The sequence below is a fragment of the Podarcis liolepis genome (genome assembly GCF_965112155.1).
Source record: "Podarcis liolepis genome assembly, chromosome: 2".
Lineage (NCBI taxonomy): Eukaryota > Metazoa > Chordata > Lepidosauria > Squamata > Lacertidae > Podarcis > Podarcis liolepis.
Genome location: NC_139555.1, coordinates 124,130,079 through 124,144,662, shown reverse-complemented (window position 1 = coordinate 124,144,662; position 14,584 = coordinate 124,130,079). Strand labels below are relative to the sequence as shown.

Below are 14,584 nucleotides of genomic sequence, written 5' to 3'. Positions count from 1 at the left end.
GAGTTTTTCTTTAACAGAAGAGCTAAATCCTTGTAGAAGTTTCTTAAGTCCAAGATGTATTTTGGGATATCTTTGAAGATCTGTACAGCTGAGTTTCCAATTTGCAAGGCCTTTACAAAATGTAGTCCTAGTATTTTGTCTCTTTCCTCCTTGGATCTAAATGTAATCAGGCAGTCTCTCGGGGTCTTTCTGTCCTGCTTTTTGCCCAGTCTAAAAGCTGTTGTAATTTTAAATTCGTCTTCCTCAAGATCCCAGCAGTCAACAAACTCCCGTGTCAGATATTCCGCAAGGTTGTCTCTTTCATTCTCTGGAATCAATCTTAATTTCAAATTTCTCTCTTTTCTCTGTAACTCCCACAAGGCCAAAGTTGCGTCGTGCTCATAAACCTTCTTAGCAATCGGCTCTAATTTCTCTTGTGTCTCTCCAGCAGTAGCTTTGGCATCTTCAGCAATTTTACGCGTGGTAGCATTTTCCTCCACCAATTTATTTATAGATTCTGTGTTCTGGTTTAGTCTTACTGATATTTCTGTTAATTTTTGTGTATTTTCTGAAGTCTGTTTTGTCAGAGACTCCAAAGATTGATTTATTTTAAGCAGGGCTTCTGTCACGGCTTCCATAGAGACAGCTGTCCCTTTTTCTTGTCCTGTTGTTCCTGCAGATCCAGCAGTTACGCCTGAGATTGAGCCTCTTTTCTTTGTCTGTTGCTGCTGCAGCTGTTGTTGTTGTTGTTGCTTGGTCTTGGCTCTTGTGACTATCTCTTCTTGTGAGCCACTCATGTCAAGGTCGTTTCCCACGGGAGCTATTCCCCGTTGGAAAATTCCACTGTCCTAGGCCGTGGCAAACTTTCCTTTACCCTCTAGGGGGGGCAAATCAAAATGGCCAAAAATAAGATGTCCAAGTACAAAGACAAAGGAGAATATCCAAAGATGTAAAAAAGTTAACACAGTTAAAGCAAGTATAGCTGAAGGCATGTAGCTACAAATTGTCACAGTTTCCCAGTATATACTGTTTCGTCTTATGATATACTGTAGCCAAACACTGTATAAACTTTGTATCACAGTATCACTTTTACAGGAAAAAGTCAGTTCAGTATCCTATTGTCCTAAAAGGCAGACCGTTTCATGCTTTTGATGACTGAGGCAGTGGAGGATTTTTACCTCAGGTAGATCATGCAGTTGCTAAAGTCTCTTTCACCTCCCCTCTGCCCTGCTAGCTAGAGGGGAGATCTGAGGTCTAAATGTCCGGTTTAGTTAAATAAAAAGCAAGTTTCAACGGATGCAGATCTAAAGTTCCGTTGCTTTCTCTTTCATGCAGTCGGGGGGAGGCAGACTTCCTTGATTTTAACCTCCCCGCTTTTAGCCCGATTTTCACAATTTAAAAGGTCCCAATTGTTTTTCAACTCCTACTCACGGGAATTCAGTCCAGATTTTCTTTTCAGGAAGGAATCGGCACTCTCCGCTTATGGCGACGCGGCTTCACTCCGCAGGCTGGGTAGCGACTCTCAGCACCGCGCTCACTCCCGATGCCGCTCCGTAGCCTTTAAAAAGGCTCTTTCACAGTACCGGGGGGCGCAAAGGTGCCCACCGAATCTCCTTGTTCTCAGGCTTCAGCGCCTGAGATTTTAGGGGTCCCCCGCTCGCCGTAGCGGGTAAGACCCGAACATGCGGAGCAGTCCTTCTCTGGAGCTCGGAGGTAGGACCGCCATTAAGCGCTGGTGCTGACCGGAAGTCCTGAATTGCATTGGCTTTTTTAGCTGCCACATCACACTGTTGGCTCATGTCACGTTTGTGGTCAACCAAGACTCCTAGATCCTTTTCACATGTACTGCTCTCAAGCCAGGTGTCACCCATCTTGTATTTGTGCCTCTCATTTTTTTTGCCCAAGTGCAATACTTTACATTTCTCCCTGTTAAAATTCATCTTGTTTGTTTTGACCCAGTTCTCTAATCTGTCAAGGTCGTTTTGACGTGTGATCCTGTCCTCTGGGGTGTTAGCCACCCCTCCCAGTTTGGTGTCATCTGCAAATTTGATCAGTATGCCCTTGAGTCCATCATCCAAGTCGTTGATAAAGATGTTGAATAAGACCGGGCCCAAGACAGAACCCTGTGGCACCCCACTAGTCACTCTTCTCCAGGATGAAGAGGAACCATTGATGAGCACCCTTTGGGTTCGGTCAGTCAGCCAGTTACAAATCCACTGAGTGGTAGCATAGTCAAGACCGCATTTTACCAGCTTCTTTACAAGAATATCATGGGGCACCTTGTCAAATGCCTTGCTGAAATCAAGGTAGGCTACATCCACTGCGTTCCCTTCATCAACCAGGCTTGTAATTCTGTCAAAAAACGAGATCTGGTTGGTCTGACATGACTTTCAAAATGGGAAGTTTTAAGAAGATATCTTAAGAAAAGTTGTTGCAGCTTGAACTCGGTTACAGCCTTTGAATAACATCTGTAGCTGTTTTAAGTAAGAAAAAGGACACAGGAGAAATAATATTTTATTATACAACAAGTGGATATGTTTTTGCAATAAGTCAGTAAGTCAGCAATCGTGAAGAGGAAGAGGAGGAGGAGTTTGGATTTGATATCCCGCTTTATCAGTACCCGAAGAAGTCTCAAAGCGGCTAACATTCTCCTTTCCCCTCCTCCCCCACAACAAACACTCTGTGAGGTGAGTGGGGCTGAGAGACTTCACAGAAGTGTGACTGGCCCAAGGTCACCCAGCAGCTGCATGTGGAGGAGCGGAGACGCGAACCTGGTTCCCCAGATTATGAGACTGTCAGGAAAAAGCAGCAATGCAAAAGCCAGCTGCAGGTGGCTGGAAAGCAAAACAGGATGTTGTAGTCTGGAACTGTACTGGTGGGAAAAAGGGGCAGTCCATACTCTGTACTGAGCACCAGATGTTAGCTCAGAGTGTCATCTGACCTGTACTGGAAGTGCAGGGGCGGAGCAGTGACTCTACTGCCGGAGTCTGGTGGGTACAGACACGTTTCTCTGTACTGCTGAACGACAGGAATAAAAGACATGTAAAAAGGACTCCTGTTTGTCTTTCTTCCCCTCCCTGGGGAGTGCAGGGAGGGAGAGAAGGAGGAGGGTGCGTTCTCCTCACGTTTGAGGAGGATCGCCGATTTAAGACCTTGTCTGCCGGGAGACGCAGACGGAAGGTCAACAAGGATCCCAGCCGAATGCCTGGAGTGAGGCTGGTGTACCTCTGACCGCGGCTGGAATCTTGACAGAGACTACCGTTCTTAACCATTACGCCACACTCGTTAAATGAAGTATGGAGACGACGGGAAGTCAGATGTATATTAAGAATATTTTCTTTGTCAGAAAATATAGGTTTCTCTTAATTTTATTTTCTTTGTAAACAATGGTCATGAATGTATGTTTTTTTACTTTGTTTAAGTCCAATAAAGCATTTTTTAAAAAAGAAAAGAATCATTTCTATACCACTTTATATCTTAAAGTAAAAAAACTCAAATCTGCTTGCAACACATTAAAACATGAAATAAAGCAATCCAAAATAAAACACATTTATACTTTGAAGGGGGAAATTCAGATCCATCTCTGTGACATTTTGCTTTCTCCGCATTTATCTACCTACTTAAATTTTTATAGCTACCCCAGTGCAGAAGGCAGGATGGTGTAGTGGTGAGAGTGTCAGACGAGGATATGGGAGATCGGCACCCAAATCAGGGTTACCAGACATCCCCGTTTCCCGGGGACAGTCCCTGAATTTGCAGATCTGTCCCCAAAATGTCCCCGGATTTCATTAAATGTCCCCGGGGAAACGTGGCGGCAGCGCGCTGCGCTTGGCATCCCGATGCTCATGCTCATCCCTCCCCTTTATGCCCCTTTTCTCTTTGGGGCACGCCAGCCCTGCTCGGATTCTTTTGCCAAAGGTGTTCTTTTTTGGGTGGAGGGGGTGGCCTCCTCCGGCTCCGGCCTGCTTCACCATGCCCAGTCCATGATGTAGAAGAAGTGCTCCTGGATCGCTCCCAGCTCCGGTGGCTCTGATCCCAGGACCTGGGTGCTGCTGCTGCTGCTGCTTCGCTCTTTGGCGCGGCATCAGCACCCAGATTGTCACCACAGGGCTTCTCTCTCTCTCTCTCTCTCTCTCTCTCTCTCCCCCCCCCCAGCAGCCCATTCTCTTACATTCCCTACTGTTGCTTTAAATTGCAGCTGACCTCCTGTCAGCATCCCCAAGCCCTTACTCCACCTCTCTTTCCCCTACTGTTTTGAGCCTTTCCCTCACTCAAATTTATGGGGCGCTAAGGGGGCTTTCCCCCATGTCTTTTGTTCTTTGCCTCCCTCTCTGTCACCTACGGACTCATTGTTAAAACTGTGTCTATGGAAGACAATCTTACTCCCCTACGAGTGATCGCCAAAGAAGAAGAAGAAACTATAGAATTTTACTTGCCCCAAAATGGAAAGAAGTCCCAGCAAAGGAAGAATGGATACAAAAACTTAGGGAATATGCAGAAATGGTGAAACTTACCCAGAAGAATAAGAAATCAAGATAACAAACTTTTGACAAAAGAAAAAGTTGACAAAGATAACAAGATAACAAACTTTTGACAAAGGAAAAAGTAAGGGGTGAGACCTATTGCAGTCGTTAAGAGTCGTCAACAGGCTCATCACAGCTATCTGCCAATCACCCATTCCCACCACCCTTCTGAGTAATACCCCTCCCCACCTTCTCACTATATAGAAGGGTCTGACAACTTCTGTTTCAGTGTATCTGAAGAAGTGTGCATGCACACGAAAGCTCATACCAAGAACTAACTTAGTTGGTCTTTAAGGTGCTACTGGAAGGAATTTTTTTTTTTAATTTGATGAAATGTATAAATATGAAAATAAAATAAAATAAATCTTTTTAAAGAAAACAACCTCCATGGTTGGTTCCTCCACTGGGAGAGGAGTGTTGGGCTGCACTGGGGGTGCCTGAAGGCAGTGACTGCCTTGTGCCCCCTCAAAAATCCGCCCCGGGGCCACTGCCCTGCTGGCATCACCTCCATGCAACGCCCCTGTCACAGGGTGGTTGTGGGTATAAGATGGAGAAGAAGTGTGTACGTCACCCGCAGCTTGTTGAAGGAAAGGCAGATTGCCATTGTAAAAATAATGCAACATATTGGGGGTGCCAATGAATAAAATATTGCGGGGGTCCAGGTAATCTGCGTCCTGCATAATTGATCACATGACGCAGTGCAGCCACCCCATTTGAATGGCAGTGCCCATCAACTTGAGGGGGAGGACCCGGCCCCCATAAATATATGTGGGCATCACTTTCACAGCGATATATATTGCCGTGAAAGCGATGCCCGCGAGGGCCCCTATCCTTCAGCCAGGCTGGTTTTGCACCCAAGACTCAAATCCAGCGCCCTTCTCTGCGGGATCCGGATCCCTCCTCCTGCCTTGACCCGAAAAAACGCAACTGGGGAGGCGCGCAGGTAGTGCTATTTGGGGAGGAGAGGGAGCCAAGGGGAGGGGGAAGGGAATAGAGAGAGCCTGGCTGCCTAGAGAGGCCTGGGAACAGACCCTCCCCTGCCCCCCCACCTCCCCTCCCCTCCCCGCTCGTCTTGGGTGGTCCCTCCTGATGCAGAGGAAGAGATGCGGCGCGCAGGGCGAGGGGTGAGTCTGCCAGGGGCGAGATTTCGTGGGTGGGGGACCCGAGTACGAGGGTGTTGGGGGGCTGAGGGGGGAAGGGAAGGATCTCTGGGAGGGACGCCCAGCCTTCTGGCTCCTTTCAGTCACATCCCTGCACGAGGCGAGAGGCGTCCTATTCCCCCCCCCAGCCTTTCTTCCCTGGAAGCTGGATTCCTGCCCCCTTCCTCCTCCCAATGGGGAAGCCGGATCTTCTGGGGGATCTCAACGTGGGGCGCTGCCTTACACCGAGTCCGCCCTTCGGTCGACGTGGGGCAGAATTGCTGAGGGTCGCTGCCTTTGTTCTGGCCAAAGATGCGCAGGGCGGTGAGGGGGGGGGGCGCGGGATTCTTTTTATTATTAATATTATTATTATTTGGCGCTGAATTGACTTCAAAGCAACCCATTACAATCTGCCCCTCTCTGGAATTTTATAGTAAATTCCATTTTTCGTTGGGTTTTTTTTTTTTTTTACAAATAACACACCATCCTCACCCAAATATAATGTGCACATTTAATGTCGACTTTCCTTCCCCCCTTTCCACGGTTCATAATGCTCTTCTATTACATATTCTATTACCCTCCCTCTCTTTTCTCATTTTCATATCCAGATATTTCTTCCTGCAGAATTTTTTTAATCTTTCTTTGTGTCCTGGCCATAGTCTCTTCTAGATCACATGGGCTGAGGGGAGGGGCTACAGCGGAAGGGAAGCCAGGCTGGAGGAAGTTGGGGGAGGACCTGGCAGCCAGCTAAGTGGCTGGGGAAACCCTGCCAGATTGGGGGGGGGATAATAATTGCTTTTATTGTGGGGTCCTGGACCTCTTCTGAAGGCCGGCGGGGGGCAAAAGTCTTTGTCCCCCCTGCCTGCCTTCCTGGGGGCTTTTAAATCGCCCCGGGACAGCGGAGAAGTCCCCCGCTGTCCCGGGGCTTTTTAAAATGCTGGCGGGCGGCAGCGGAGGCTTCGCTCCTGCCCGCCAGCATTTTAAGATCGCCCCGGACAGCATAGAAGTCCCCCGCTGTCCCGGGGTTTTTTTTTAATGCTGGGGGTGGGTAGAAAAGCCCTTGGTCCCCCCCCCCCAGCCTTCAGAAGAGGTCGGGGGACAGACTGTCCCCGGACCTGGTCTGAAGTCGGTTTCCATAGGAATGCATTAATTGATTTTCAATGCATTCCTATGGGAAACCGTGCTTCGCAAGACGAAAAACTCGCAAGAAGAAAAAACTTGCGGAACGAATTAATTTCGTCTTGCGAGGTACCACTGTATGCAGATGACACCCAGCTCTACCTCTCCTTTAAATCAGAACCAGTGAAGGCAGTGAAGGTCCTGTGTGAGTGCCTGGAGGCGGTTGGAGGATGGATGGCGGCCAACAGATTGAGGTTGAATCCTGACAAGACAGAAGTACTGTTCTTGGGGGACAGGGGGCAGGCTGGTGTGGAGGACTCCCTGGTCCTGAATGGGGTAACTGTGCCCCTGAAGGACCAGGTGCGCAGCCTGGGAGTCATTTTGGACTCACAGCTATCCATGGAGGCACAGGTTAATTCTGTGTCCAGGGCGGCTGTCTACCTGCTCCACCTGGTATGCAGGCTAAGTCCCTACCTGCCCGCCGACTGTTTTGCCAGAGTGGTGCATGCTCTAGTTATCTCCCGCTTGGACTACTGCAATGCACTCTACGTGGGGCTACCTTTGAAGGTGACTCGGAAACTGCAATTAATCCAGAATGCGGCAGCTAGACTGGTGACTGGGAGTGGCTGCTGGGACCACATAACACCAGTCCTGAGAGATCTGCAATGGCTCCCAGTACGTTTCTGAGCACAATTCAAAGTGTTGGTGCTGACCTTTAAAGCCCTAAACGGCCTCGGTCCTGTATACCTGAAGGAGCGTCTCCACCCCCATCGTTCACCCGGACACTGAGATTCAGCGCTGAGGGCCTTCTGGCGGTTCCCTCATTGCGAGAAGTGAGGTTACAGGGAACCAGGCAGAGGGCCTTCTCAGTAGTGGCGCCCACCCTGTGGAACACCCTCCCTTCAGATGTCAAGGAAATAAGCAGTTATCCTATTTTTAAAAGACATCTGAAGGCAGCCCTGTTTAGGGAAGTTTTTAATATTTAATGCAGTATTGTTTTTAACATGTGATTGGGAGCTGTCCAGAGTGGCTGGGGAAACTCAGCCAGATGGGCGGGGTATAAATAAATTATTATTATTATTATTGTTATTGTTATTATTATTATTATTATTATTATTATCATCATCATCTCAGGAACCTGCAGCTTGTTTTGGCTTCTGAGCTCCCCAGGAAGTTTGAAAGAGTCTGATCCTACAAACCTGGCGAGGATGGAAGGGGGAAGATGGACGGTTGACTTGGTCAGGCTGCCTCCTGCATCCCTCCCCAAACCTGTTGAGCATTCCCTCCCAAGGCCCTCAGAGAGATCTGGTGAGTTGCAGGGGAAAAGGGCAGAGATGGATGGAGACAGGAGGGGGGAAACACATTGGCAAGGTGTTGGACAAATATGTCCCAGGGATCTTTACCCAGAGGGCGTCAATTTACTCTGTGTAAAAAAGGAGTCTACACCACGATTGGGCATCACTAGATTTATTGCCATAACAGTACTGCACAGGTGGCCCCTCAGCTCACGCTGTAAAGGAGTGCTCATTCCAGCTTACATCACACATAATTTATAACCTAAAAGCGTTCGAATATCCCTCCTACAATTCCTATTGTTTAAGAAATTGCAGTTTACAGGCTACCCAATCTACCTACACATTATCCCTCTAATATGTTCCCCCATCAATAACATGCATCCCATATCCATTCAGATAGCAATTTCTCCTTTTGGGGTGTGTATTCATGAAGTGTTTGAGCATGCGTACTAGTTCTTAAACTATCACCCGCTATTTCTCCTTGTTATCTCGAGTCACCTCTAAACTATAAATCTATCACTCTCAGGTTCAGCATGGGCCTTGAACACATTCTTTCACAGATAACAGATAACACCCTGTTTCTTAGTCTTAATTGCACCCTCTAAGACGGAAAGCAGTTTAGGGAGAATCCTTTGATTCAGCTAAGGATTCATTTTTATTCATTTATTCCACATTGGGGCAGGACCTATTTTTCTTGCAATGGTGGGTTTCAGGAGGAAGGCAGCCTCTTTCACCATGGAAACAGTGAAAGACTTATCCTTCAACAGCTAAATGTGAGGCTCCCTTTGTTTCTTCTTCCCTCAGGAACCTGCGGCTTGTTTTCGCTTCTGAGCTCCTCAGGAAGGATGAAAGAGTTTGATTCTGCAAACCTAGCTAGAATGGAAGGAGGAAGATGGACGGTTGAGTTGGTCAGGCTGCCTCCTGCATCCCTCTCCAAAACTGTTGAGGATTCCCTCCCAGGGCCCTCCGAGAGATCTGGTGAGTTGCAGGGGATAAGATATGGGCGCAGGGGTGGAAAGAGACAGGAGGAGGGAAACACATTGGCAAGGGGGAAAGATGGAGAGGAGAGAAAAGGCAGGAAGAAGGAAGCAGAGAGGCCTTTTCCCATGCTCCTTTTTGTTTCTGGAAACTGCTTTCATAGAGGAGCCAGAAACCTTTTTCCTCTCACAGCCTTTTGATTTTACATGTTTCCCCCCCCACTACATGATTAAATGATGATTATTACCTAGACTAATACAGAAATATGGGTAAAGGGTGTTGTGGAAATGCTTTTAGTAATTATAGATTATTTATTTTTTTGAAACACTTCTACCACTTTTATTTTTTTCTAGACAATTATAATTATGTATGTAATTTATATATCGCCCTTCATACAAAGATGTTTCTTGAAACCCTAAAAGCATTTCCCCCTTTGCTTCAAAGCAGGTGGTGCAGACAATCAACAGAACTCTGCAGAATGTGGAATGAGCTTTATTGATGGTGGAAACCTTACAAACCATCAACGAACTCACACGGGGGAAAAACCATTACAATGTAATGAGTGTGGAAAGAGTTATAGTAGTAATGCCACTCTTAAACAACATCAGCGAATTCATACAGGGGAAAAACAATATGAATGTGTGGAGTGTGGTAAGTGCTTCAGTGCGAGTGGAAAACTTACAAGACATCAACGGACTCACACAGGAGAAAAACCATTTAAATGTATGGAGTGTGGAAAGAGCTTCAGTGAAAGTTGGTCCCTTCATATGCATCATAGAAGTCACACAGGGGAGAAACCATTTAAATGTATGGAGTGTGGAAAGAGTTTCAGTTCTGGTTCAAGCCTTGCTTTACATCATTACACCCACACAGGGGAGAAACCATTTGAATGTATGGAGTGTAAAAAGCGCTTCAATGACAGGGGAACACTTAGAAAACATAAACTAATTCACACAGGGGAAAAGCCATTCACATGTATGGAGTGTGGAAAGAGCTTCCGTCATATTGGTAAACTTCGAGTACATCAACTGACCCACACAGGAGAGAAACCATTTGAATGTCTAGAGTGTGGAAAGTGGTTCCGACGAAAGGCACACCTCACTTCACATCGGCGAACTCACACGGGGGAGAAACTATTTAAATGTTTGGAATGTGGAAAGACCTCCACTGATAGTCAAACACATGCAGTACATCAACGAACTCACACAGGGGTTAAACCATTTAAATGTATGGAGTGTGGAAAGAGCTTTGGTCAGAGTTCCCACCTTCGTACACACCAGCAAACCCACACAGGGGTGAAACCGTTTAAATGCTTAGAGTGTGGAAAGAGCTTCAGTCAGAGTGCACACCTTACTTTACATAAACATACTCACACAGGGGTGAAAGACTTTAAATGCTTGGAGTGTGGAAAGAGCTACAGTAGACGTGATAAACTTAGTGAACATCAGAGAACTCACACAGGGGTTAAACCATTTAAATGTATGGAGTGTGGAAAGAGCTTTGGTCAGAGTTCCCACCTTCGTACACACCAGCAAACTCACACAGGGGTGAAACAGTTTAAATGCTTAGAGTGTGGAAAGAGCTACAGTAGACGTGATAAACTTAGTGGACATCAGAGAACTCACACAGGGGTTAAACCATTTAAATGTATGGAGTGTGGAAAGAGTTTCCATCAGAGTGCACAGCTTGCTTTACATAAACGTACTCACACAGGGGAGAAACCCTTTAAATGTTTGGAGTGTGGAAAGAGCTTCAGTTGGAAGAATCAACTTAATTCACATCAACGAAGTCACACAGGGGAGAAACCCTTTAAATGTATGGAGTGTGGAAAGAGGTTCAGCGAAAGTTCCTTCCTTAATATTCATCATCGAACCCACACAGGGGAGAAACCATTTAAATGTATGGAGTGTGGAAAGAGTTTCCGTCAGAGGATACACCTTACTTTACATAAACATACGCACACAGGGGTGAAACACTAAATGCTTGGAGTGTGGAAAGAGCTTCAATCAACATGAGAAACTTAGTGAACATTCACTCGATGTTCATTCTTTTACACAGAATTGTAGAATGCTAGAGTTGACCCTGGGCATAATTTGAGGGGTTTTTGGATGGGGCAGTGTGGAAACACATTCACTTTATTTTGCTTACTTCTCTGGAACAAATGAACCTCAAAGGCAGACTAGCATGACAATGAACCAAGAGGTTCAGTGCTGTCACTTGTGGACTGAATCAGGACAATGGATATTTTTCACAATATGTGGGTTAATCGTATTCACAGTGCCAACTCCAGTGGTTCCTTGCTTTAAGAACAGCTTAGTTTATGAACAACTTGGAATAAGAACGCTCCGAACCCATAAGTAGGTGTTTGGATTGCTGAACCTTGCCTTGGAAACAGAACATGTTCCGCTTCCTGTTGAGTGTGTTCCGTTTGTAAATTGAGTCCCCCGCTGCTAATCAGAGGCTTCCTGTTGAGTCTGTTGGCCATTGAGTCCGGAGCACCCACACAACACAAAAGCTTTTGACTGTTTTTGTTTTTGTGGCTTTTTCATTGTTAATTTTTTACTGTGAATTGTTCTTTGTTTTATGGTAACGACTTTTGACTGTGGCTTGTTACTTCATTTTTGTGACTGTGTGGAACCCAGTTCAGCTACTGGTTGATTGTGTGACTGCAGAAATGGATAAAAGCCCCCCATCCAAACAATTACTATCATCAGTGCACGTAAGATTTTTTTTTTTTTGAGTTTTATCATCTACAATACTGTCTTATTTATTTTCTTGTACAGTACATTGATTATTGCCTCCCTTTTATGGATCAATTGTCTTGTTAGATAGTAAGATTCATGTTAAATTGCTGTTTTAGTGGGTTTTTTTCATTGTCTGGAATGGATTAATCCATTTTCCATTACTTTCTATGGGAAAGCACGCCTTGGTTTAAGAACGCCATGGTTTAAGAATGGACTTCCTGAACAGATTAAGTTCGTAAACCAAGGTATCACACTGATTTTGTGTGTGAAAACAGCCATTAATAAAAGCAATGGACTTGTAATCTGGCGCACCGGGTTGGCTTCCCCGCTCCTCCACATGCAGCTGCTGGGTGACCTTGGGCTAGTCACACTTCTCTGGAGTCTCTCAGCCCCACTCACCTCACAGTGTTTGTTGTGGGGGAGGAAGGGAAAGGAGATTATTAGCTGCTTTGAGACTCCTTAAGAGGAGTGAAAGGCAGGATTTCAAGTCCAAACTTGTGTCCCCAGAATGTCTCCAGTTTTCATTAAATGTCCCCTGGAAAACATGGCAGCAGTGCGCTTCCCTTGGCATCCCGATGCTCATGTTCATCCCTCCCCTTTATGCCCCTTCCCCCCTCTCTCCGTCAGCAGCCCATTCTTTTACATTCCCTATTGTTGCTTTAAATTGCAGCTGACTTCATGTCAGCATCCCCAAGCGCTTACTCCACCTCTCTTTCTGTATAGAAACTCTATAGAATTTTACTTGCCCCAAAATGGAAAGAATATGCAGAAATGGTGAAACTTGCCAGAAGACTTAAGAAATCAAGGTAATAATTTTTTAAATAAAAAAATGTAAATGGTTTATTGAATATTTACAGATAAACTTTATCTGAGATTTATTGCTCAGGGGGAGAAGGTCCCGCAAGCTTCTGTTGCGCAGTCTGCTTTTCCGGACTTCTGAGCGTAGCAGAGTAAAAAGACAGCGGTCAAAGCGCTTAGTCTTCTGTCTTCTGTGCGTGCCATTAGTGTGCATAAATCAAGAGCCCACACAGCTTCTCCTAAGCTAAAAGCGTTTATTGTTACAGCAGCAGTAAATTATCCAGTATCAAACAGAATGTGAGACATGTCCGTTCCCTACAAAAGCGAAACCAGAATAGAACAAGAAAAACAGATCCCGGATGTGATGCAGGATCCCTCCGCCCCACAGAAGGCAGGATGCATTCACTGAGCTGTTTAACCCTGAAAGCTCAGGTTCTCCTCACACCCCCTCTCGTTCTGCGCTACTAGGGACCAGTAAGTATCACCATTTACCCCAACTTCAAACCTTCATAGAACTCCCCATGACGCTGGAAGCTCAAAGGTTTTGTTTACCCATCTGCCAGGTTGTCGTGGCTTGTACAGTACTTCATCCGCACCAAACCTGACTGTACACTTTGACACACATTCTGGAATCGTATGTCTATATGCTTGGTTCTGGCCTTAAACTGCCCAGATTCTGCCAACTTCAGACAGGGTGGATTGTCCTCCTAAACATTGATGGGCAGGCAACAATCCCCATAGATCTCTTGCACCAGGCATCTATAGAACGCCAGTTCCCGGCACAACTCTGACAGTGTGCTGAACTCAGCCTCAGTAGAACTTGAATGACCGGTTCAACGTGAAATTAGAATTTTTCCAGGCCTCTCCCCCAAAAGCGCTGGGGGAGCCCGGTATCAAACAGCAACACTGCGGACATCTCCTGCAGCGTTCTGTTCCTGCGTTCTGCAACGCTATTCTGTTGGGGACTGTTAACCTGTGAAGTATTCCCTTCTGGCAGAAGAAACTTTGCAGCGCAGACATGGTGAATTCCCCACCGTAGTCAGTCTGAAAGTTACACACGTGTGTGGAATATTGCAGTTCCACTGCCACAATCTAGTCTCTGATCAGTGGCACAGCCTCACTCTTGTGTTTGAATGTGAATAGCCACTCATTTCTAGAGAAATCATCTATCAGAGTGAGAGCATATTTCGCCCCGCCCAGACTGGCTACTGGCATGGGGCCACACAAATCTACATGCACTAGCTCAAAAGGTCTGGTGGTCACTCTTTCAGACCTTGGGTAGGAGCACGTTTTCACCTTTGCCTGCTTACAAGCCCTGTAATCAAGAAATTTAGCACATGACTTCATTTTGCACCCCTCAGAGCACTCTGGGATCTTCTTCACGTAATCCCAGGACACGTGACCCATTTTCTGGTGCCAAAGATGATGGCATGCATCATGGACTGGAACGTTGGCACATTGCGCTTGAGCTGCCTCAGTGGTACCTGGACCTGCAAGAGAAGCTTCTAGCACAAACAGCCTATCTTTACATTCCACACTGACCAGTTGTTGCCCATCCCTGGAAATAAAACACGTTATTCTCAAAACAGACTCTGTAACCATCAGCAAGAAGAGCGGCAACAGATTGCAGACAGCAGGACAATCCGGGGACGACAAACGGCCCTATTGACTCCTGTAAGAAAGAGCAGAACAGTGAGCCAGATTGTGTCAGAGGACATTTGGTTCTATCTGCAAGACAAACAGATTTCCCAGATTTCCCAGAGGTGCAGTTCCGCAAAACACCACTAGATGGCACGAGGTGGTGGGAGGCACCATAATTGATTACAAAGGTCAGCACGGCGTCCTGTTCACAACCCTTTACTCTTGCCATGGAAGCTGCTAGGTGCCTTTGTTTAGAGCCATCTCTGCCAGTTCCCTTTGTTTTCTGCTTCCCATGTTTTGCAGATGTGCTGGGTCTTATCTGTTGGTTGCTACAGGAGATGACCTTGGGTCCTTCCAGAGCCTCTACA

The 14,584-nt window shown here is 46.3% G+C and overlaps 3 protein-coding genes across 5 annotated transcripts in view; 2 read left to right on the top strand and 1 right to left on the bottom strand.

Moving 5' to 3' along the window:
* LOC310701475 (uncharacterized protein) overlaps positions 1 to 3,214 on the bottom strand; it is a 73,512-nt gene extending 70,298 nt beyond the window's left edge. Inside the window, exon 1 of the mRNA XM_083492408.1 lies at positions 3,132 to 3,214. The gene's annotated coding sequence lies outside the window, so the exon portion shown is untranslated. The remainder of the gene's footprint in view (positions 1 to 3,131) is intronic.
* Positions 1 to 14,584, top strand: part of LOC310699299 (vomeronasal type-2 receptor 26-like) — a gene marked incomplete at its 3' end in the record, with an annotated part of 299,229 nt that overhangs the window by 214,414 nt on the left and 70,231 nt on the right. The window lies entirely within an intron of this gene.
* Positions 5,537 to 11,789, top strand: LOC310701443 (uncharacterized protein). Of its 3 annotated transcripts, none has more exons than XM_083492277.1 (4): positions 5,537 to 5,626; positions 7,895 to 8,068; positions 8,860 to 9,033; positions 9,478 to 11,789. In XM_083492277.1, the coding sequence occupies exons 2-4, from the start codon at positions 7,969 to 7,971 to the stop codon at positions 11,010 to 11,012; spliced, it is 1,809 nt and encodes a 602-aa protein (XP_083348403.1). In that variant the 5' UTR covers positions 5,537 to 5,626; positions 7,895 to 7,968; the 3' UTR covers positions 11,013 to 11,789. The 3 variants fall into 3 exon arrangements, with proteins under 3 accessions (XP_083348403.1, XP_083348404.1, XP_083348405.1); XM_083492278.1 differs by having other exon boundaries at positions 5,570 to 5,626; positions 8,738 to 9,033; XM_083492279.1 differs by having other exon boundaries at positions 5,577 to 5,626; positions 8,738 to 9,033; positions 9,481 to 11,789.